The sequence below is a fragment of the Lynx canadensis genome, chromosome B3, assembly GCF_007474595.2.
Source record: "Lynx canadensis isolate LIC74 chromosome B3, mLynCan4.pri.v2, whole genome shotgun sequence".
In the NCBI taxonomy this organism is placed as follows: Eukaryota; Metazoa; Chordata; class Mammalia; order Carnivora; family Felidae; genus Lynx; species Lynx canadensis.
This window is the reverse complement of record NC_044308.2, coordinates 134,361,176-134,385,678: the sequence shown is the minus strand read 5'-3', so window position 1 is coordinate 134,385,678 and position 24,503 is coordinate 134,361,176. Positions and strand designations below refer to the sequence as shown.

At 51.9% G+C, this 24,503-nt stretch overlaps 1 protein-coding gene across 2 annotated transcripts in view; it reads left to right on the top strand.

Annotated features, from left to right (window-relative positions):
- Positions 1–24,503, top strand: part of FBLN5 (fibulin 5) — an 81,118-nt gene that overhangs the window by 54,383 nt on the left and 2,232 nt on the right. For both annotated transcript variants that reach the window (XM_030319807.1, XM_030319806.2), the window contains 6 exons: positions 2,589–2,711; positions 5,791–5,907; positions 9,163–9,282; positions 13,679–13,801; positions 14,723–14,849; positions 17,827–18,022. In XM_030319807.1, the coding sequence (XP_030175667.1) occupies positions 2,589–2,711; positions 5,791–5,907; positions 9,163–9,282; positions 13,679–13,801; positions 14,723–14,849; positions 17,827–18,022 (806 nt within the window). The remainder of the gene's footprint in view (positions 1–2,588; positions 2,712–5,790; positions 5,908–9,162; positions 9,283–13,678; positions 13,802–14,722; positions 14,850–17,826; positions 18,023–24,503) is intronic.

The following is a 24,503-nucleotide window of genomic DNA, read 5'->3' as shown; positions in this document are numbered from 1 at the left end:
GTTGTTCCCAGGGTACAATTGCCATCCATCACTCCTCGCCAGAAAAAATGTAAATATGCACTGGCCGATAGCGGCATTATTTATTATCATAGTCTTCGATGCGGATTTGAGCAGGGGTGGCTGCTCGCCAAGCATTATTCGCTGGTTTCCCTGGGAGGCTTTGCTGGGTGGGCAGAGCTGGGGGTGGAAGGGCAGAGGCATGAGCTCCTGCAGCCAAGAACAGCTGGGTTTTTGCCACGGAGGCTGCACATCGTCAACGTGTTGGGGTGGAGTGGAGGCGGCCACCACCTTGGAACCAGGTTCTTGGAGGCCGTGGCGTTCAGCGGCCTGAAGCCTGAATCCACGTGATGCCCAGACACCTGGCGGGCTGGGGCAGGGTGGGGATCGATTGGTGTCATTGGGGTTGACTTGTCTCAGGTGGGTGGTGGATTACGGTGGTGTCGCTTGACCCTGAGAAACTGTTGCTTACCTGGCTGAAGGTTTCACTGAGTCAGTCGTGCCCACTCTCCGCGCTTGTAGCCGGCAAAGCTCTGTCCTACACAAAACCCTGTCCTCAAGGAATTCACACTTTGGGGCCCTAGGCGCCCCCCACAGTCTGCAGTCTGCAATGTCAAGAGGCAGCCAGTTTTCCTCTCCCCAGCCCTTTTTCCTCTTCCGAGTCTGCCAGCTCCCTTCTGAACCTGCCTGGGCCTGGGTAGTGTGACCGCTGCCATAGCTGCATAGAGGGATTTGGAGTCAGGTGGGAAGGGAGCTGGGCTCAGCTCTTGGCTTGGTACTTATCTGCTCTATCAGTGCAGTTTTCCCATGTGTGAGATGGGCATCATGAGGCCCCCTCATAGGGCGATGGTGAGAATAAATACGGTAGTGTATGTGAGGTGTCATATCTGCACATAATACAATACACACTCACACGACATATACAGACTACATTTGCCTTCCACCTATGTACATGATGTACACGCATGACCCACGCCGACTACATGTGCGCACGACATACGTAACATATGTATACCACATATGCACACCGCACGTGCTCGGTGAGTACCTTTTAATATTATTTCCAACCGTGCGTGGTCCCTTTGGAGGAGGCAGGGGAAGATGCGGATGAGCAAACCCCAAGTGCAGTAATAAGGGAAGCAAACGGAAGGTGCCCTGCGAAGGTACAGACGGGGAGGGGAGGTTGACCGAGGAGAGGGGTTGGTGCTGGGCCAGGCGGATCCAGGGCGCGCAGTGGATCCTGTGCTGGGAATGCACAGATGAATATTTAGGGAAAGTGTCCTTCTCCAGATCCAAGTGAGAGTGTGGCGTCGGGAGCGCTCCCCTCTAAAGTGCAGCGCGGGGACAAAGGGCAGGAGGATTTGTTGCAGTTACGACAGTTTTGAGTGCTGAGTGTGTACGTCGGAGGTCTTGAGGGATGTGACCGTGGATGTAGTTTGCTCTCTAGGCTCTGAAGCTCTTGATTAAGGAGAAGGGGCTGACTGCCCACTGCCAGACGGACAGCCATGGGCATGTAGCCATGCGGGGAACTCCAGTGCTGAGCCGAAGGCAGCAAGAGATCAGTCCCAGGAGCTCTGGAGCGGAGGGAAGGCCGGAAGCCTCCGTGAAGCTTCGTGAAGGTGCAGGAGCCCCAGGCCGAAGGATTTTCGTGGATAGATACAATCAAGTGGTTCCACTACTGGCTTCTTTTGACAGGAGATGTTGGTTTTTCTTCTGTTCTCAGAGGTGTTTCTCACGCAGGTACACAACAGACCCCTGTTTAACACATGCATGAATAAGCCTAAGACAAAATGTGTTTCTTTTTTCTTTATTGATTAAAAAAAAAGTGTTTTTTTTAGTGTTTATTTATTTTTCAGAGAGATAGAGAGGGAGACAGAGTATAAGCGGGGGAGGAGCAGAGAGAGAGGGAGACACAGAGTCAGAAGCAGGCTCCAGGCTCTGAGCTGTCAGCACAGAGCCCAGCGTGGGGCTCAAACTCACATACCCTGAGTTCATGCCCTGAGCTGAAGTCAGCTGCTCAACCGACTGAGCCACCCAGGCACCCCTTTTTATTGATTTTTTAAATGTTTTATTTATTTTTGAGAGAGTGCAAGTGGGGAGGGGTGGGGAGAGGGGGACAGAGGATCGGAAGTGGGCTCTGCACGGACAGGCTGACAGCGGCAAGCCCGATGTGGGGCTTGAAGTCACAAACGGCGAGATCATGACCTAAGCCAAAGTTGGATGCTCAACCGAATGAGCCACCCAGGTGCCCCAGACAAAATGTGTTTCCAAATCAAGTAATGGTTATTATCAAGGTGACTTGCTTTCAGAAAGTGATGGGACAGGATGTCAGAAGAGTCCCCAAGGATGTGTGGTCTCTTCTTGGCTATTTTCTTTCGTGGATTTCTGGGGAGAAGACTAGGTCTACTCCCTCCAAAAGGGTCAGTGTCTCCTAATGGTATCCATCAGGGAGGTGCATCCTTTCCTTGGATGTAACTCATGGACGTTATCACCTTCTTCCCAGAAGGACAAGCAAGCAGCTGGCAACTCTGGTGGCTCTAGAGCTCTGGATAAACGTAGGTGACATTCTTTGGAATATGTCTGTGTTACAGATGTGGACGAGTGTGCAACGGATTCTCACCAGTGCAATCCTACCCAGATTTGCATCAACACCGAAGGAGGGTATACCTGCTCCTGTACCGATGGCTATTGGCTTCTGGAAGGCCAGTGCTTAGGTAACGGCTCTCTGGGGCTCACAGAGACTCTTGGAAGTGAATGGTTGCCAGGGGTACTGTGAAATGGGGGCCTAACTGGGTGGTCCACGGACAGTGGGATTTTCTTGGGGCGGGAGAGGTAGAAGGCTATTCAGCTCGCGTGTAGCACTGCCCGTTCAAACCAGTTGTGATCATCATGGTCAAATGCCATTATCAGAGTTTTTGACTGTAATGTTTAAGGGCTCGTATTCATTTTACCTAGACCTGCCTCCTGCCTTCAGGAAGTTTGTGGAAGTGAGGGTTATTCTATTTTAGTTAGAGATCCTGCTAAGGGAAGGGAACACTTCTTAGTCACAGAAATGTTCCAGGTCTCAAATGTGGCTCGGTAGATTCTAACACCCTCTCCCAATACCCACCCCACGAGTTGTGGTCTTTCTACTCTTAAGGACTCAGTCGTCACCAATTGAGAATTTTGTCCCTTGCCATTGGCATCTGCTCTATGATCTCTCTGTTTATTTTTACTGGAGGGTGATTTTCTTTTCTTCCGCTCTGGTTTTTTGGTTTAGCCAAGTGAATGAATTCATAGCAATCTCTAGCTGTCACTTCAATTTCTATTTCTAGGGTGTGATTTCTATGCTGTGTTTTCTTGGAAAAGCCCTACCAGTTTAAGTTCTCTAAGACACTGTTCTGTTGCCCAAAAGTCAGTCCTGGAGGAGCTGAGAAGCAAATCCAAACAACATCATGGAAACAAAAAAAAGAAGAGGGTTCTTTTTTCCAAGACTCTCTTGATTAAGACTTGAGTGTTGGTCTGCTCTAGAGCTCCGTCTGCAGCATCTTTGGGGCCGATAAGCCAGACTGGACTTGGCTTGTTCTCTTTTCCAGCCGTGCACCAAAACGCTGGCAGCACATGGCATTTGTGAATATGAGGGTCGCTGTGTGTTTTAACCAACCTCAGCTATTCTGGAAAATTTGATGCCACTGATTTGAACATAAGCAGATCAGTGTGAGTGAGTTATTTGTACAGGAACTTAATATGTCGACTCTCAGAGCTGGAAGGGATGTTAGATATTATGTCATCCAACTTTTATAGAGTTGGAAACTGAGACTCAAAGAGGGGGAACGTTTTGAACAAGGCGAGTTGGGTCTAAAATCTGGCTCCTCTCAGGCCAGTTTTTTCCATCACAAGGGGGCGCTGGAGAGGCCCAGGTGATGGGAACACAAGCCCCGTCCTAGAGCCCTTGGGGCCAGGTAACTGGGACATTTATCTCCTTGGGAGAGCTGTTCTCTTCCACCAGGGCCTGAAGCTTAGGGAGACATGCTCCTGGGGGCCTAACGTGGTGCCACATGTGCAACCCGCTCACACTTCACATCTGAAGTGAAGGCCTTTCCTAATTGTGGTTGACCTCATGCCTCCTCCTGGCCAAATTCTTTCTCTTTCCAAACCCAAGTTCCACAGTCATATACCACCCATCCTGTGCACCTTTGGAGACATTGCTTTTGCAGAAAAATGAGGGGCTGGGGGCTGCCTTTCCTCCAAGGTACCCCTGGGCAGAGGATGCCCTCCCCACTCCCTAACCCCCACCACTGCCTCCCTGGCCTTGGCGGTGTGTCCCAGTGCACCCTGGGAAAGTTGGGCCCAGCAACTGCACAAGTCAGTGTGCTTTCCAAGCAGGATCTGCAGCGCTCTCCATGGGCAGTGGGGTGGGCCAGGTTAGAAGTAGCTGCGACTCAGAGATGACTCAGTCACAAGGGCAGGGCACAGGCTCTGAGGCGGGCTGAACAGCTGAACAATAGGTAAGATGGAGATGGGGTCCTTTCTGGCAGTAGGTGGTAGAAACCAGGTACGGAGACAGATTCTGGGCTGGTCTCCAGAGCCCTGGATGGACAATGGTTCCAAAGGAACTGGGGTCCCAGGAGAGAACATCTGGGGGAGGTGGGGGTAAGTAAGGACCAGTTACGGCTACAGTCAGATCAGCTGGTCCCAGCAGGTATTGTATAGGTGGGGACTTGGTCTCCACCTATAGGCTTCTTTCAAGGCGTCCCATCTCGCAGGAGGGAATTCTCTTGCCCATCAGCCCATTAACTTGGCGTATTGGGAAGTGCTTTCCCAATGACATCAGGCTCCCCATTGACTGGTACATGTCAGCAGGGAGGGCATACTGCCCAGCTCTGCTAAAAGGATCCATTCACCCACAGAGCCGCTTGCTCAGGAAAGGCCAGCCATGGCTCGGAAGGGGCATGTTTATCCAGAGTTTTATGTCTGCTCTGGTGCAAGGAGGAGATCCAAGGCGAACTCTGGCATCCTCGTGTTACTGGATTCATAGGTCTCTAGACGGCCCTGCTGCCCTGCCTTTCCTGGCCTACACTCACTCTTGTTCCTGAGAGGGAGACAGAGTCATTGTGGTTTTTTTTTTTTTTTTAAGTTTATTTATTTACTTGGCAGGGTGGGCGAGAACGTGAGTAGGGGAGGGGCAGAGAGAGAGAATCCCAACTAGGCTCCATGCTCTCGGCTCGGAGCCCGATGTGGGGCTCGAACTCACGAACCATGAGATCGTGACCTGAGCCGCTATCAAGGGTCAGACGCTTAACTGACTGAGCCACCCAGGCACACCGAGACAGATTTATCGTTAATAGAGCTGGCAAACAGCCTATGGGAGCGAGGCTGTGGATTCCTCTTACACTTGAAGCCAACTTGTCTCTTCCCAGGGCAGTGGGAGGTTGCTATAGAATCCTAGATTTGATTCTCCACGTTGGATACATTTTAGCATTGAATGTTGGAGTTGGATAAAAATCTCGGAGCTTGCCTTGCCCCACATCCCAGCCTAAGCAGATACTTCTTCTATAGCTTTTCGGGTTCAGGTGTTCATGGGACTGAGATGGGGCAGGAAAGGTTAGAGAGGTAGATTGAGCCTTAGCCCCGGAGGGTATCACCACCCCCGACACTCAGTCGGTCGGTACTGTCTTCTCTTCACTTCCCCTTCCCTTCCCTTGGCGGTCCTGCTCCAGGAGAGATGGGCCATAATGATGCCAATGGTGATGCCGGGTGTGGCACTGGTGATTGAGGAGAGATGTCTCACCTTGCTAGCGTTTCTCCTTCCAGACATTGATGAATGTCGCTATGGCTACTGCCAGCAACTGTGTGCGAACGTTCCTGGATCCTATTCCTGCACCTGCAACCCCGGTTTTACCCTCAATGAGGATGGAAGGTCTTGCCAAGGTAAGTGATGCAGATGACAACTTGCACACGATGCAAAGCACGAGACGCTGTCTTCTTCGGAATCTGACAGTTTACGTGGTTGGCGCATATTCCTACTTGGTGTCACCGTGTGCCCCTCCTGGGTGCTTACAGAAACCTGAGATCCGAACGGAGGTTATGGGAAATATCTCAAAAAGTGCTCTGAGTATGGCTGAGATGAGAACCACGGTCATCCATCAGTTGGGGCTTGTGCTTTCACGGATTTGCTTCTCTCTGTGCGTCTACTGCCCAGAAGTTGGCCTGCCAGCTTTCCAGGCTAATCAGAAATTTTCACGCATGTCCGGTGGCCTGAGTTCAGTTCCCGATGTGCAAGAGGGGTGGTCAGAAAGGGCGTCTGACCTCCGATGCATTCCCATATAGACGCGTACTCTGTGCAGGGCTTTCACAGGCAATTTTCATGCCTCTCCCTCCAATGTTGCCTACAGCCTACGCTGGGAGGGCCTGTTCCTTAGCAGAGAGTCCAGGGGGGATGATGATTTCCTCCTCCGACGCAGTGTTTCGCACAAAACCGGAATGAAACAAAGGCGTTTTCTGGGTTTTATAGGATCCCTTCAAATACTGATAAGAAAAACAAGCTGCATGCCTACTGCAGCTTCTTCTGCTCAGGAAGTGACTGGGGGCCCAAGGCCCAAGGAATTAGCGCAAGTCCTGCCCGGCCCCCGGCCCCGCCCCGGCCCCCACCCAGGCCTCCGGTCCCTGGCAGCTGCCCCTCCATCCAGGGTGGAGGCGGTGCCGGGGCCTCAGAATGAGGTCTTTGTTTGGAGCCCGCCACCAGGTTTTGCAGGGCCCATGTCCTTGTCACACCATCTGAGGTCTGGCGGGCAGGCTCCTGGCCAGCTAGTCGGGGGATATCATGTTTCCATTCATTTAATCATATCTAAATCACTGAGTAAACAGGAAGGCCTCAGCGCTTAAAGGGTCTGATCCTGGATTCTTTGTAAGTCTTTCTCTCCAGAACTGGTTCTGCTAATTGTTCCAAGAAGTCTCGGCTGTGTTCCTCTTGCCAGGGGAGGTAATTTTCTCCCGACAGAGCAGGGGCCCTTCTCTCCCACCGGAGCAGAGAGCAGGCCGCCTGGCTCCCTTGCCGCTGCGACGAGTGACATAAGGCAGCCGCGGGCTTCTCCGTGCCCAGACCGGGGGGTGGTAGCGCCCGCCCGGGTTTCCCCCAGAGGCTGGCAAGGTGCATCAGCATCTCGTAAGGAACAGCCGTGCTCAGCAGAGCCAAAAGGGCCTCTCAGGGACAGGCCTGTGACAAGGAGCGGATAATACACCTGGCACGTGCCAGGTGCCGTGGTGTGGTAAAGCCTGGACACGGGCACCCAGCCACCGGGATATTGCATCAGCAGGGGCCACGGGTGTACAGGATGTTACCTACGCCATTGAGCTCTTGTCCTGACGCCTCACGCAAGGAAGGCTGCTGTGCGCTCTTCAAAGCAGTGACGCCTCTGTTAACCTCACTGAACCCCAGCAATAGCCTTAGGGGACAGGTTCGGCAGGTGTGTGTGGCCATGCCTTGCAGATGAGGAAGTCGAAGCTCAAAAACGTGAAGCCACTTGGCCGAAGTCACACAGCCAGGTGGTGGCAGAGTTGAGAGAACCGAGGCTTCAGCCTCTCCGTCCAGCAAGTCAGAGTGGGGTGTGGCCGGCTCCAGATGATTCACAGGGGCACTTGTGCATGTGTGGATCCTGGGGGCTGGCAGGCAAGTGCAGCCGGGGCCCAGGGGGCAGCGTCCTGTGGGCCCTGTTGCTCTGCAGAGGCAGCTGAGAGCTGCAGGAGGACAAGACCCGAGCTCACTCGTATTGGCGTGGTCAGCGAGTGGCCGGGAGCCAAGGACACCGGCCCTAATACTCGGCGGTGCCGTCCTGCCTGGACTTGACTCAAAGACTCACCGCCATGGTGTTTCCAGGCTGCCAGGGCACAGAGCCTCCAAGCTCTGTTGGGGAGAATGGTACCTTGTGGACCCTCCCTGCAGAGCCCTGTTTTTCCCCCTCTGAAAGCTCTGAGGATACCAGGAAGCAGGCGCTGTGTGGGCATGGGATTAGCCCTCCCCGTTAAGAAAAGCTTTTCAAGCTGTTGCCGATGAAGGCTTTTCACTCTGAAAACACTCAAATCTCTATTCAGAGCCTTGAGAGGTTTACCTGGACTTTGAAGGGGATAGAAATGCTCTCAGCTGGAACTTTGGTCATTGGCATATCGGGCTTGGGAGGGGGTGTGCTTAAATCAAGTCAGCCAGTGCCAGTGCAGAAAAGGGCTCCTGCCTGCCCCTCCCCTCACCCCGATGAGTTGTGCAGAATAGTTTGTTGATATCATGGAAAGCCCTCTGACTCAAGTTCCGGCTCCAGCTGTGCTCCTGTTAGCTTGGGAACTTGGGCGCATCTCCTAACCTTAAAACAACCTTAAAATTGTTGATGTATAATTGGTGTACAATAACCTGCGCCATTAAAGGTTCGTTATTCCATTACCTTTGATGTATGTATCCCCCCATGCAGCCATCGCCACGCTCAAGGTGATGAAATATTCTATTATGTAAAAGTTTCCTCGTGCTCCTTTGTGGTCCCTTCCTTAACCCCCTGAACCTGTAACATGGGGCAGTGGCCCCAAAGCTGGGTTGTTGTAGGGATTCAGTAAGTGTGAGATCTGAGGACCCCGCCTCTAGGTAACTTATTACCTCCCAAATGCCCCATCTCCAAATATAGTCACATTGGGGGTTAGGGATTCAACCTATGAATTTTGGGGAGGGACATAATAAGGTCCGTAGCAATCACAGAGTTATTATTAGAGTTGTCATGGTTATTTACCTGTTTACTGAAAAGTTTAGAGTCAGTAGTGAGAGAAGAGGGAATCGGTGATATAATGCGGGAGATGAGGGGGAAAGCAGATATTTCCTGGAAATTCCTGTGGGTGAGCCTTGGGGAGTAGATTGACTAGGAGGGGTGTGTGTGTACATGCATATGCATGGATATGGTGTACGTACAAGTTGCTTCTGCCCTTCCCAACTTGTGAGCAAGGAGGGGCATGTGGATGGAGACCCTGGTCCTTCGGTGAAAGCTCTGGGGTCTGAGCTCTGAATGTGAGAGATCTTGGGTGGAGATACTTGGCCCCTGTGAATCTGGTCTCCCAGCGCCGGTAGATTTTGTTGCCGGTGCATTTTCTGCCTGGTCATTGGGAATGTTCTGTTGTGGGAACGCTCAGTGACGTGCTTTTCTTTTCCCGTAGATGTGAACGAATGTGCAACTGAGAACCCGTGCGTGCAAACTTGTGTCAACACCTATGGCTCTTTCATCTGCCGCTGTGACCCAGGATATGAACTTGAGGATGACGGTGTTCATTGCAGTGGTAATGGGCTTTGCCATTTGGAGACTTCCATCTGTATTAGGGGTCCAGGGGTTGGGGGGATCAGAGGACAAGGGCTTCCTTTACAGGTGTTTCCTCTCATTTCACAGACCCACATCCAGTTTGGGGACATTTCTTAGAGCAGTGGGGTCACAACCACACAAAGCAGAGATGAGTCACTTCCTGAAAGGTGGAGTGGAGTCCCCTCCCTTGTCATTTGACCCCTAACGCAAAATCTGACGGAGCTGCCTTTTAGGGTCTGACATGGGGTTGAAGAGGGAAAAGAGTGACCCAATGTTGTGTGTTGGTTTGAAGTATCTATCCCTACCCAGCACTGACAAGTCCTGGGGATCGCATACATCGTACTTGTAGAGTGAAGTGACTTGGAATAATAGCATATCTCCCAGGGTAGGGTTGGCAGGGGCACTGAGTGAATGAGATCATATACGTAAGTGAAAATGCTTTGCGAACTTCTAAAATCTCTACAAATAACGAATCAGTTCCTAGCTCCAGGCCTGGCACATAGCACGCGTACAATCAAGAGTCCTCAAATCAATGAATGAATGATTGAATGTTGAATGAATTAATTCTTAACAATTTGTGAGAACATAGATGTGGTGACTTCGCTGACCTTTTACAAATTCCTTCCAAGACCCAGAAGCTACGATTCTCTGCCAGGGCTTTCTTGCGGACTCCATTACAATTTTCTTCCTAAAACCTTGTGACAAGAAAGTTGTAAACTCTTGCAAACTCCTGCAAACTCCTTGAGAACAGGGATGACATTTTACTCCTATAAATCCATGTAGCATCCTGCACAGAGCCACGTATGTGCTCATTCTTTCTTTCGTTCTTCCTTCTTTTTCTTCTTTCCTTGTGTTTTGGTAAGTACTGGATTAAAGTAAACTCCATCGCATCGACTTTTGGCATCATGAGCCGTTGTGAATTAGCACGGCTCAAATTAACGCTGCTTCGCCGTATTCTTCAAAGTAAGCGAACCATACCCTAGGGCGTGAAAATCTTTTTGTCCCACTGAATGGAAAGTTTCCTAATCCCGGGTTTCATTGTGACAGGAACTGACCCAGGTCATGAATGGGACTTGTGTGGTAGCCTCACTGAGGTCCGGGGTGTTCTAGGGACAGAGTACTCTGAACAAACGAGCAACCTCCCCCTGGGGCCCGGAAAGCCAGAGCCTTGAGGAGGCAGTTACAGAGAGCCTCAGACGGATTAAATGTCAGTCCCAGAAACTAATAAAATACCTTCAGGCATGAAAAGCTACTTTCTTCCTAGATTTCAGTTCCTCCTATGGCACTCCTTGGGGGAATCTGGGCCAAGGGACTAAGAGGGAGAAAGTTTAGCATCATGAGATGGGATTCGTTGTTTCTCCAAAAGTCCCTGCACATCCACAGGTGTATACTGACCATCTCTGGAGGGGGTATGGTAGAGCGACTGCAGCCAGATGGAGCTGGGTTCAAATTCTAGCTCTGCTGTTTAGTGCTTTCCTTGGCCACGTCACTCATGCGGTCCTAAAGATTAAAAAAGCTGGCGTCGAGGCACCTGGGTGGCTCAGTCCATTTCAGCATCCGACTTCAGCTCAGGTCGTGATCTCATGGTTTGTGAGTTCGAGCCCCACACCAGGCTCTCTGCTGTCAGCACAGAGCCTGCTTCAGATCCTCTGTCCTCCTTGCTCTCTGCCCCTCTCCCACTGGTTCTCTTTCTCTTTCTCTCTCTCTCTCAATATAAATACATAAACTTAAAAAAAAAAAACTGGTGTACCTAAGCATCGTTCCATATTAATTTATTTTCTCTGTCAGTGTAAGAGACTTCTGGCTTTTCAGAGAGTTTACATCCTCGGTGGTTTGGCAGGGATTTTCAGTTGATTCATTTTACCCTAAATGGCCGTCTTCTCCTCCACACTCACCATGAAGTGCCCACTTTCCTAAGACTTAGAGTGACTCCTGGCCACCTCAGGCTTTAAGGTTGGCTCGGGATAACAGTGGGACACAGGGAGTTTGTTTTCTGTCCCTTCCTACTTACCTTCTTTCTTTCTTCTTTCTTTCTTTCTTTCTTTCTTTCTTTCTTTCTTTCTTTCTTTCTTTCTTTCTTTCTTTCTTTCTTTCTTTCTTTCTTTCCTTCCTTCCTTCCTTCCTTCCTTCCTTCCTTCCTTCCTTCCTTCCTTCCTTCTTTCTTCCTCCCTCCCTCCCTCCCTCCGTCCTTCCCTCCCTCCCTCCCTCCTTCCTTCCTTCCTTCTCATTTCCCCCCAGGAACTGTGACTCCCAGTGCCGTCACAGCTAGTGTGGCCCCTCTGTACAGCACAGCCCTTTCCTGGCTGTGTCCCTTTATCTCTTGGGGACTTGCTAAACTGAGCTAATCCTGGAAACCGTGGCGGGTTCGCATGAGTGAAAAACGGCCTCAAGGGTGCTCCTGGCCAAAAACCAGGCTTGGACTTCAGCTTTTTTGGTGGAGATTGGAGCCACAGCCCTAGTAAAGTCTGGGGATTGCAGACCCCAAGATAAACTGAGTGGGCCTATTAGGGACCCTCCCTAGCCAACAGGAGGTGGGGGCACGTGCTGCCCTCTCCATCTGCCCTGGGGCCAGTCCTGCTCAGGGGAGGCCCCCGACCTTAGGACCCCTCAAATCCACCGATTTTAAGTCCTGAGCGGGATCGCTCAGGGAGACACCACAGCATGGTGTTGACCAGTGTAGGAGCCGGAGGCTGGCTGGCTGGCTAGCTTCATGTCCGAGATTTACTGCTTCCTCCTTATGTGTAAGTTGTTACCTAACTTGTTAGTCAAGTTACCTGACTTCGGTAAGCCTCCATTTTTCCTCTGTACAATGTAGCTAATAATAACACTTCCTTCATAGGGCTGAGGTGAGGATTAAATAAGATGAGGCATGGGGCACCGGCTGGCTCGGTCTGCGGGGCGTGCAACTCTTGATCTTTGGGTTGTGAGTTCAGATCTTTGGGTTGTGAGTTCAAGCCCCACGTTGGGTATAGAGATTACTTAAAAGTAAAATCTTAAAAAAAAAAAAATAGTAAGATGAGACATGGGAAGGATTTAAGCCAGCACTTGGTGCATAGCAAGCGCTTGACAGCTTCAGGCTTTACTCCCGCCTCTCCCAGAGGTATGAGCAGAATCTACGGTCTGTTGTGATGGGCTGGGGCCCGAGGCCTGGGACCCTACGAGGTCCCTGGGAGAGCAGGGGTGGGGCGGGCTGGGCTGGGGTGGGGCGGACAGAAGCACGTCCTACCTCATGAGCGTGCTTTAACTTTCCACATGCACATCCGGTTCTGCCGGCTCCCAGCTCACTGCCCGGAGACCCCTGGGAGAGCTGGGAAGGAGTTGTTCCTCCTGCGATGTGAGAGGCTTAGGTGACACCAGGATTATCCCGAGGTGGGGAAGCCGCCTCGTTTGCCCGGACACCCTCCCTGGGTCATTCCGGCCACCGGCGGTCTGTGAGCGAGAGAGCAATCCGAGGACATGTCACATGGGGAAGCTGGTGAAAGCAAGTTTTCGGGAAACAATAAATGAAAGAAAAACATGTTTTCTTTGGCGCACTCGACGAACGAGGCTCAGATGGGGCTCTGCTGCCAAACTCCGTGTGTGAGGAGGGCTGGCCCTTCTAAGACGCCCTCTTCTGCATCAGCTGCCCCGGCCTACGTGTTCGATGGCTGCTCCTCCGTGTCGCCACCTCTCGGCAGCCCGGGAGTGGCCCAGCTCCAGGTTCCCACGTGCCGACCACCTCCTGAGGCAGGCGGGCCAGCCAGGGGCCATACGCTGGCCCACCCCACGCCCCTCCAGAGCTTTCTCTTTCAAGGAGGTCTTTGAACACAATGAACTTTCCCGTAATGCGCATCCCCCGGCCTCCCGGATGTGTCCCTTTGAGTTGGGATTTTCGGAAGCATATTGCTTCTCAACTTCGGGGTGATTAGAGGCCGATCAGCGCTGGTAAGGTTGCCCTTGCAGAAGGCTGGGGGCCAGGGAATGTGGGGTTTTGGGGGCTCTGGGGGAAGAGCTCTGCCGGTAGAAAACTCCGATGGGCAAAAGAATCCCCCCTTCAGAAGTGAAAGTTACATGTACCTGTTGGGCAAAACGAGTCGGTAGTGAGTAGATGACGTAGCCGAGCCAGAGGGAGGAGTGATGGAAGCTTGATGGAGACAGATTTCAGCTCCCTGGGGGAAAGAATCTTCTAGCAGCTAGAGCTGTCCAGTTGTTGGTAGGCTTCCTCAGTAGGTAGTGAGCTCCCTGTCACCTGAGTGTGCGAGAAGTAAAATGGCAACCTGGTAGCCACAAAGCTGTCATATGCATCAGGAGTGTGTGGGAGTCGGAGGAGACAACCGCTAAGCTCCCACGCCCAGGTGGTCTAATTATAAACAGCACGTGTGACTTGTCACCCCCAGACATGGACGAATGCAGCTTCTCTGAGTTCCTCTGCCAGCATGAGTGTGTGAATCAGCCCGGCACGTACTTCTGCTCCTGTCCCCCTGGTTACATTCTGTTGGATGACAACCGGAGTTGCCAGGGTAAGGCTGTCCAGGGGGACCTGGCTGGGGGAGGTGTCAGGTGGGGCTGGCTCAAGGGGTCACCTGGAGGTCTTCCCCTGGGGGAGGTGGCAGGGATGAGGGCAGGAGTAGGTTCTGGTGGCTCCCAGAGTGGCAGGCTGTGGTCAGGCTGTGTGGCCCAACCCCACCCCCAGGCAGATCTCTGCATCCCCAAGACTCCTTGTGGCCTGGCCCCCTTCACGGACCACGGTCCAGCCCTTCTCATGGGCCCTGGAGGGCAGCCCAGTTAGTGTTTCTCTACTGATTTCCTAGAAAATGGATGGCAGGGGAACTTCACACATCAGACTGCTGTGTCCCCCAAAGGGTCAGGACCCCCAGATGGTGAAGGGGTAGGTCTTACTCTTCAGATTGGCCACTTGGGCTGATTCCCAGCCTCATGGTCACCCCGTGGGGCCAATGGAGAGGCTGGTGGCTGAGCCGTTGACCCATTTCAGCTCCTTGAATCTACCTTACTGGAACACCAGGCAAGAATTCTCCATAGCCAGGGCTGGGCAATGGAAATATAAAGTCAGCTACAAAGAGGAGCCGTACAGCAATAGAAAATAGGAAAAATTACTTATAAGAATGTATTTTATTTAATGCAATACATCTACAATATTATCATTCCAACATGTACTCTATGTAAGAACTTTTGAAGAGATATCACTTTCTTTTTTGTACTGCATTGTCAAAACCTGTGTGTATTTTCCGCTTCCAGCACATCTCAGTTCGGACTAGCCACCTTTCAAGGGCCCAGTAGCCACACGTGGCCAGTCGCTATCGTGGTGGACAGAGCGGTTCTCTAGTAAAGACCCAGGCCGCCCCACCCCTGACACCTGGCCAGGAGCCCAGCACCTTGGAAGCACTGTCCTGCTTCAGCCCCTTGTCTACCCCTCATTTCAGATATCAACGAGTGTGAGCACCGAAACCACACGTGTAACCTGCAGCAGACTTGCTACAATCTGCAAGGGGGCTTCAAGTGCATTGACCCCATCCGCTGTGAGGAGCCTTATCTTCGGATCAGCGATAAGTAAGTCATTTGGGAAATGGGAATGTGATGAGGGGTCTGGTTCAGCTGCCTGTGTGGTGGGAAAGGAGGGTGCCCCTGCCAGGGAGTCAGGATACTTAGCCTCTTGCCTGCTGGACACACACGGACACACACACACCTTCTGTCCTTCTCTCTTCCTTTTTTTTTTTTCTATTTTTTTAAGAAAGAGAGACAGAGCGTGAGCAGGGGAGGGGCAGAGAGAGAGGGAGACCCAGAATCCGAAGCAGGCTCCAGGCTCCCAGCTGTCAGCACGGAGCCCGACGCGGGGCTGGAACTCATGAGCCATGAGACCATGACCTGAGCCGACTGAGCCACCCAGGCGCCCCGGGCCCTCCTCTCATTCAGTCACACAGTTTCCCCCCTGAGCAACACCCACTCCTTGCGCTGGAGACAAAGGGATGGACCAGACACACCTGCCGTGGCCTCTAGGAATACAGCATCTAAGAGCAATTCGTGGCTTACCCGTGCGCTTCCTGCTCTGAACAAAAACTGGACAAAGAGGACGAAGCAGGGGCAGGCGGGTCCGTTACGGACAGTTCGGCTTGTTGCTCAGAGCCGTGCTTCTAGCAACCCTTTGGTGTCTGGTTCCAGGGTCGTACGTGGCGAAGCAAAGTGTCCACTCTCTCTGGTTCTCTCTGGGGTCCTCCAGGCCGCGCTTGTCTGGAGCCAGGGAGTCGACGGCTTCAATGACAGCACTGAGCTCGTGTTGCCCGTGAGGTCCCTGGCGTGCCGCTGCAAGCTGCCTGCCTCCAGGACCCATTTCGGCTGACTCCAGCCACCCCCTTCCAGCTCATTTCCTCGTTCATGGTCCTGTGCTCCTGCCAATCTGAGCAGGACTCGCCCTCACCTTTACCCACACCCTGGAACGTCCAGCCTCCCTCCTCTCACGCACCCATTTTCTGCCATATGGAAGGCATTTCTTCCACCGCCACAGGGACAGATCCGCCCCATCTTCCAGATCTCAGCTCCAGTGCCATCTCCCCCAGCTGTCTGTGATCCTCCTCAGCTGCCAGCCGTCACGCCCTCCTCCGGGCTTCTTAATTTAGGAGGCAGTTCTTTTCTGTGTGACACGTGACATTTTCAGGGGCCATTCGGGCACCCGGGACAGTTTGACTTGGCTATTTGGATCAGCCTTCAGAAAGCCAAACTTTACAAATGATTTTTATACACCCCTTTATCAAACGTTAGTCGAGCTCTTATCACGTGGCAAACAGTACCAGGCGTGATGGTTTTGCTCTTATGCTAGCGGAGGAGAAAGGCATTCAGCCGGTTGTCGCGTAAATGAATGCATAATCGTAGATTGGGATGGGTGCTGTGAGCAGGAGGAACGGGAATTTATAAAAGGAACATTAGGGCTGGAGCTGGTCTAGACTGGGGAGTCCAAAAGCTCCTCTGAGGAGATGCCATTTGGGCTGGGATGGGAAAATGAGTCGATGTTGGCAGAGACTGGAAGAGCAGAGGGAACAGCATGTGCAAAGGCCACAAGGCGGTGGTGAACTTGACGTCTTCAAGGAACGTCTTCAGTGGCTGCAGCCTAGTGAGTGAAGTGGGCAGTGATCTGAGGGAAATTGACAGAGGCCAGAGTTTGTTCAGTTTAAAAAAAATTTTTTTAAATGTTTATATATTTTTGAGAGAGAGAGACAGAGCACGAGCAGGGGAGGGGCAGAGAGAGAGGGAGACACAGAATCTGAAGCAGGCTCCAGGCTCTGAGCTGTCAGCACAGAGACTGACACGGGGCTTGAACTCATGGACGGTGAAATCATGACCTGAGCTGAAGTCAGACGCTTAACCGACTGAGCCACCCAGGCGCCCCAGACTTTGTTCAGCTTTTACTCAAGTTATAAGGGGTGGCCCCCAGAGGATCTTCAAGCAGGACAGAGACAGAATCTGATCTTTGTTCAAAGACGGGCACTCTGGCTGCTGTGTAATGGATTGAAGGGAGAGGGACCTATTAGGAGGCCATCACAGAGGTCCAGGAGAGACATGGTGATGGCCTGAATGACAGTTCTGTGACAGAGGAGATGGTGAAAGGTGGTTGGATCTGGACTATATTTTGGAGATCAAACCAACCAGTAAGTTTTGAAGATAGATCAGAAGTTTGGGGAGAGCAGCAGAAACAAGACAAGACTGACTCCCGGTTCCGCCCAGCAAGGCACATATCTATAGACCTCCCCATTCTCCTCAGCTCTGACTCCTAGAGGGGAAGTCTCAGGGATGAGGTGAGAGATGGGGGTGGTTAGGGAGAAGTCAATGGGTATTTACAACAGGCATTCCTTGGTAAAGAGAGTCCATGATTTCATATGATGAACAACACTGTTACTAGTCTTCCAAATTAGCTGCTCTGTATTAGAGATATTTGTGCCCGTGATTTATTTCTCCTACTAGAAGGTGAACCATTTGAGGTCAGGATCGTATTTATTATTGCAGTTCCAAAATGTCTGATGTTGTGCCTTAAACATAGTGAGTTCTAACTTGTTTGTCAAATGGAAAGATTAAGTCACGCTCTACCCAGACTGTGTTAAGTGCCATAGAGAATGTACAAGGACCCCCCAAATCCTGTCAAGCTAAATGGCATTTCTCACTTTTTAAAATTTCTTCATGAGTGTGTACGTCTGGGGAAGTGAAGGGCTATGTGACCAGGGACGCATTTTGCCAAATAAATACATGACAGATGTGAAGCGCATTAGAGAACGTGCCAGTGTTCTGAAAGGCAGACATCTAAGGTTTATATTCTGGTAGCCACAAGATCTGATTGGTCAGAATAGGCCATTCTCTAGGAAACCGCTCACGTACACGCTGGTGAGTTTTTACACCAGACCGAGGAGCAGAGAGGATCAGTGACAGCATTCAGATGATAAAAATGGGGTGGCCTCTTTTCAACGTTTTAAGTGAGGAAGTAGGTACAACGAGCATCTGGAAAGGATTTATCGCATTCTCAAATGATTCCCCTTCCCAACAGCCGCTGTATGTGTCCTGCTGAGAATCCTGGCTGCAGAGACCAGCCCTTTACCATCTTGTACCGGGATATGGATGTGGTATCGGGACGCTCCGTTCCTGCTGACATCTTCCAAATGCAAGCAACGACCCGCTACCCTGGGGCTTATTACATTTTCCAGATCAAGTCTGGGAATGAGGGCCGAGAATTCTATATGCGGGTAAGAGGGCATCGTCACCGTCTTTAACGATGCTTGTGTTGTCTAACCTGGCACGTGCTTCTAGAAACAGTTCGGAGAGCAGCCAGGAGGGGCGGGTATGAAGAGAGAAGAGGGGGTGGGTGGGAGTCAGGACTTCAAGGTTCAGATTCCTGTTACTTTCTAGATGGCTTTGTAAAAGCTGCTTTTCCCCCGTGGGCCTCAGGACCCTCGTCAGTGCAATGAGAAGTTAGGCCAAGATGCAATCTTCCATCGTTTTCCTGCCTGGAGGAGTCACTCACATAGCCAGTTATCCATCCACTCATCTGAAGGTATTTATTACCTACTTCGCACTTCCAGAAACTGAGAATATAGCAGTGAGCACAGCTTCCCCAGATCTCTGTTCTCCCGGCACTTATGTTGTGGTGAATATGAAAGCGTGCCTCACGGAAGTGGGCCCCACCTGTGTTGTGCAACTGTGGCTCTTTACATTTAAATGAATTATGATGAAATAAGATTAAAAAGTAGCACAAGCCACATTTCAAGGGCTCAGTGGTCACCTGTGACTGCTGTATCGGCTCAGACAGAGAACCTTTCTATCATTGTAGAAAGTTTGATTGGATAGCACTGACTTATCCACATCAGGAGAACATTTTAGAATACACATCCTAAAATGTATTTGCCCCTTCTTTTTTTAAATTCATTATTTTGAGAGAGAGCACAAGCTCGAGCCGGGGAGGGGTAGAGAAAGCATCCCGAGCGGGCTCCACGCTGTCAGCACAGAACCCAACGTGGGTCTCAAACTCACGAACTGCGAAATCATGACCTGAGCCACAGTCAAGAGTCAGACGCTCACCTGACTGAGCCACCCAGGCACCCCTCACTTCTGTGTTATACACGTATAATCCCGCACCCTTATGTTATTGCACTTCATCTCCTGCAGCCCTGGGGTGAATGTACCTCTTTGGATACCCCCGGTTTAGAGCAATGTTTTTTACATTTCAGTGTGAATGTGGGCACTTGTCCAAAAAGTGGATTCCAGAGCTTCCTCCCCGGAGAATCTATCTCAGAAGACCGTGGTTGAGGCCTAGGGTATCAACTTCCTGTAGTTACTATGACAAATTACTCCAACTCGGTGGCTTAACCCAACAGAAATTTATTTTCACAGGGTTCTGGGAGCCAGAAGCCTGTAATCACATTCACCGAGCTGAAACCAAGGTGTCACAGAGCCATCTCCCCTCCAGGGGAGAAGCCATTCCTTGCTTCCACCAGCTCCCGGCACCTGCCAGCATTTCCTGACTTGTGGCCACGTCACTTTAGTCTCTGCCTCCAGTGGTCACACTGCCTCAGGTTCTGTGGGTGTCAACCCTCCCTGTCTCGCTCTGTGTGTCACATGTGATCGGATTTAAGGCCAGCCCACATAATCCAGGATAATCTCCCCATGGCAAGATCCTTAACTTAATCTCCTCAGCAAAGGTCCCTTTTCCTTATAAGGTAACAAGTACAGGTTCCAGGGATTGGGGCCCGATACCTTTGGGAGCCTTCAGCCCACTATGCCCAGGAATCTGCATTTGTAACAAATGCAGCTTGTGGTCCTCCAGGGGCATCGTGGGGGAGCTACGGGCCCATGGAAGTTTACCCACTTTGAAGGGAGCCGGTCGCAGTCCTGTGAAAGGACCCTGTATCTGAGGTCTCTACCTCCCTCTCCCTATCTCCTGGCCGAACCTTCCAGTCCTTGCTTCTGGGGCTGGGACTGTCTAAAAACAGGGACGTCTCAGAAGCAGCGGTGAGAACAGTTTAGAAAAGGTTCCAGGGGCTGGTATCATGCCTGTATCCTCACTGATAGTTTGTGGCAAGACCCCAGCGGGACCGGGTCACATGTGTAACACAGTCAGCGGAGCCAGCATCTGTAGGCCAGTGCAACAGGGTCAGAGGCTTTGGAAAAAGATGGACTGAGTTGAAGGCAGAGGGACTTCTGTGAGGTGAGAAAGACAGAGCTGTGTTTATGTCTGTCCTTTCTCCGCTGTCCAGCAGAAACCCATATCTGTGAGCTGCTGTGGCCTTGCTGCCCTCGGTAGCACAAGCCTAGCCCACCGGCCTCCTGCAGTTTGGCCTCTGTCATTTGTACAGACATAGCGGGTCCCAATCATAGGGCACAGAGATGCCCCTTTGGGGGATTTAAAATTCCATCACTGATACCACCTGCCTCGAGTTTTTCCTTTTCCCACGCAGAAAACAAGATCCTCAGAAGGTGGCCTTGCCTGGGTGAGGTGTCGCTCACTGGAACACCACCTGCTAAAATCCCTATAGACCCAAATGTTCCCCGGGTGGCTGGCTTGTAAAAGCCAGTGATGGTGGGGGAAGAAGATTGTCCTACAGGATGGGAGGGAGGATCCTTCCTGGAGGCTTCCTCTGGGACTCAGGTTGACACAGCCCCTGGGGGACCCCTGAAACCCACAAAGCCGAGCTGTATGCTTGCGCCCTCTCAGGACATTGAGTTGGGCCCTAATTCTTTACTATTTATTCAGAAGAGGATGTCAGGACTCTGAGGCTGAAGGAACTTAGGGACAGGGAGGTGGCTCCTGGCATCTCTCCTGGCTGCACCCGGGAAGAGAAAACAGGTTCCGTCTGGGTGCCCTGTGAAGCCACGGGCATGGGGCAGGAAGACAAGGAGAAATCTGCTGGACAAGGTGGGCCTTCCACACGTCCAGCCTCCAAGGCACGGCCCCATCATCAGGAGGCCGCACGTCGTTGTTCTCCGTGGGCTCCAGGGCCAGGCTGGTCCACTTCATTCGGGTTCTACAACTCACCAACTCACCAGCTGTGTGACCTTGGGCCCATTACCTAACCTCTCTGGGCCTCAATTTCCACATCTGTAAACAGGGGATAATAATAGTATTTACCTTGGGATTAGATGAGATCATCTGCTTAGCTCAGTGCCTGGAACACAGAATGACTGTTTTGATCAAACAGGTAGGATTTGGCAGAGGTGAAACGTTCAGTAACCTTTTTCTCACCTTGCTGGCTCCAACCTGTGCACACCTGGGTGATATCTAGGTTAATCCCTCGGACTGACAGGTTCTTTGAGTTACTAATGAATTGTCTCCTTCTCATACCAAGTCTAATAAGCTGGTTTCAGTGGAAATGTCCACCTTTCTGTCCCTCACTCAGTGTTTAATGTTTCTCCCCTTCCTCTGCTTAGGGGTGGGGTGGGGGTGGCCCCTGTGCCAGCTTCCTCTTCCCCTCCCCACGCTGACAGTGCTGTTTTAGGCTCCTTCTCCAGGACTGGGTGCGGGGGGTGCAGATAACGGAGGGGAGCGTTAGGGTGACGGGACCGGGGTCTTACTGGATTGTTGCCAGTAGGGCCCCTTGTTGGCTACAAGCCGCCCCGAACCTTTGCACCCTCTTTCCAGTGATGTGTCTCACACAGACTTTCTGCGGGTGGGGAGGGGCCGCTGTGGCCTCGGCAGAGCAGAGGCACCAACAGGCAGGTCCCCAGCAGCTCCTTACATCACCATGGTTCAAGGTATCCGGGCTGGCTGTCATCTCTAGACTTCTCCACTGCTCTCTGCACTCTTTCTTCTTAATGTTTATTTATTTTTGAGAGAGGGAGAGAGGGACAGAGCGTGAGCAGAGAAAGGGCAGAGAGAGGAAGACACAGAATCTGAAGCAGGTTCCAGGCTCTGAGCTGTCAGCACAGGGCCCGACGCGGGGCTCGAACTCACAGACCATGAGATCGTGACCTGAGCCCAAGTCGGACGTTTAACCGACTGAGCCACCCAGGCGCCCCACTCTCTCTCTCTCTCTCTCTCTCTCTCTCTCTCTCTCTGCACTCTTAAAGGACCCACATCCCTGAACGGTTCTCTCAAACCGCCCTCTTGCTTGAGGTGGGGGCTGGTGAGTGTCTTGAATGCCCCATGATGTTGAAGGTGAGAGAAACAGGTCTGGCTGGGCCACTGCTCTGCAAATCCGATATGGCAGCTACAGGAACTACCCGGACGGCAGCAAATCCTATATAGCGCTCGGCATGCGCCAGGTGCTTTCCATATATCACTCCCTTCATCTTTCCAACAGTCCTGAGACGCGGCACCTGCGTGACCGTCCCGATTTTATAGACGTGGGCACCGAGGCACAGAGAGGCTGAGGGACGTGCCCATGGTCTCACAGCCAGGAAGCAGCCAAGCAGGATTCGAACCTGGGCAGGCCGGTATCGAAATCCATGCATACACTTACCTTCTCTTTAGGATGTGGGGTCAGAAATTGAGATAACAGGAAAGGGCTGCTTTAACATCTAGTAATAGTAGAAGGTGTTCAGGAAGGGTTAGTTATTTTGGACTGATAGCAGTGTTTCTGCTGTGACGGCCGCTGTTTTCAGGACGCTGTGAGCTCCTGGGCTCTGGAGCTGGTGACAGGAGCATCATGCAGGAGGTGCGGCTTGGCGGCCAGAATTCAGGTTCTTCCACGCGGAAGGTCACTGATTGTGTCGCGAGCACACAGCGGGCAAGCCACACGTGGCCCCGTGCACACACAGGCATGTGTGCTTACACACACGTGCCTTTCACAAACACAGTCGGCAGCCTGCCTCACCCTGAGCCCTGGACTGGTGACTGGCCTTGGCCAGGTGACTCGAGGACGCAATTAGGGCCGGAAGGAGGAGCATATTTACTCCATGAGACATGTGTGGATCAGGTGGCAGGTCCCCGGGCAGCTGACCTGCTGGCCGCGAGTCAGACGATGCTGTCCCACAGGCTGACTTAGAACAGACCCCCGCACGTGTCCGAGGAAGGCCAAGGAAACACACATCCGGTGGTCAGTTTGCACCTGCCACCGTTGCGGTCGGCTGCACAGGTGCTGGGCACTCGTTCTTCTTCTGTCACCAAACATAAATTCAGCACCAGGACGTATGCAGCCTTGGGCCAGGCGCCGAGAGTTCAGGAACAAACAGGATGTGACCTCTGCCCTTGAGGAGCCCACCCTGGTGGGGAGAGGGGACAAACAACCAGGCAAACATTGACAATGCAAAGTGGCGATTCTTCCTTGGAGTAAGTGCAGCGGAATGGTCCGGAAATTCAGATGTACTGAGACCTTGTCATAGGATCTAGCGGTCAGAGCAGGAGTGGGGGGCTAGTGTGCTAGTTTGGTGACCTGATGTAATGTATGTCACCTACTCACACTGTAGGGTATGGGGATTAAATAAGAGATGTACAAAATAGCCCAGTGCCTGCTTTCATACCCACTGCCCCCGTCATCGCTTCGTACCAATGACCACGAGCCTTGCAGGCCTCCCTCCCAAGGGCTGCCCACGGCTCAAGGTCTTCAGTCCTTGGCCTTTGTTCATGCAAACAGTGAAAGCTGGTGAGATATTCGTATACGTAAATGCCATGGGCATTTCCCTGTGTGGCTGTCCCTTGAAGTGCTAGCCCAGTGCTCTCAAGTTTTGCAAGAGTTGACAAGGAAGTCTGAGCGATCCTCTGTGTAAGGACGCACCACTTGCGCTGATGCTGACGGGAACAGAGGGAGCGGATGCCAAGAGGAAATTGCATGGCTGTCAGGCTATTGATAGTCCAGGGGACAGGGGAGGTCCCGGTACCTGGCTGGCACCTGCCTGCCCGTCCCGCCCTTGTCATACTCTTGGGGATGTCGGATCTTTATGGGGAGCCCTCCCTTTATGGAGACAGATAAAATTCCTGGTGTGGCTTGAACTAGGCCAAGTTGCTTGATTTTGCAAGCCTGTTGCTTTCAGTTTCTGGGCACAGCGCTGGGCTCTGCAGCTTATAGGGAGCGATTGTCCGGCCGCTCTGTGCTCTCTCACGCTACTTCCTCCCCAGGAGCCCACTCTCTGGCCACTGCCCTGACCCATGAGCATCTCTCCTAAAAGATGGTTCCAGGGAGAAGAAATGAAACACACAGCAGCCTCTTCTGATAATTGTTGTGCAGTGAAAGAGGCCTGGGATTTGGGGTCAAGCCGCAGCCCTCCCCTTACCTGTCATGGGTGACCCCATGTCATGACTTAACCTCACTGGGCCTTGGTTGGCTTAGTTATAAAATGGGGAAATAATGAGACATACCTTTAGTAGGACAGGCAGGGTCCCCAGACTGGGTCCTGTGCTTTTAGATCAGCACTTCTCAATTATTTATTTATTTATTTATTTATTAAAAAAAATTTTTTTAACTTTTATTTATTTTTGAGAGAGAGAGAGTGCAAGCAGGGAGGGGCAGCGAGAGAGGGAGACACAGAATCCCAAGCAGGCTCCCTCTGAGCTGTCAGCACAGAGCCCGATGAGGGTCTCAAACTCACGAACTGTGAGATCATGATCCGAGCTGAAGTGAGACAGTTAACCAACCGACTGAGCCATCAGGAGTCCCAGCCATTCTCAATTATTAATGTACCCACAAATCACCTGGGGATTGTGTTACCATACAGATTCTGGCTCAGTAAGCCAGAGGTGGGGCTTGAGATCCTGCATTTCTAACCTGCTCCCTGGTGATGCCTGTGGTACTGGTC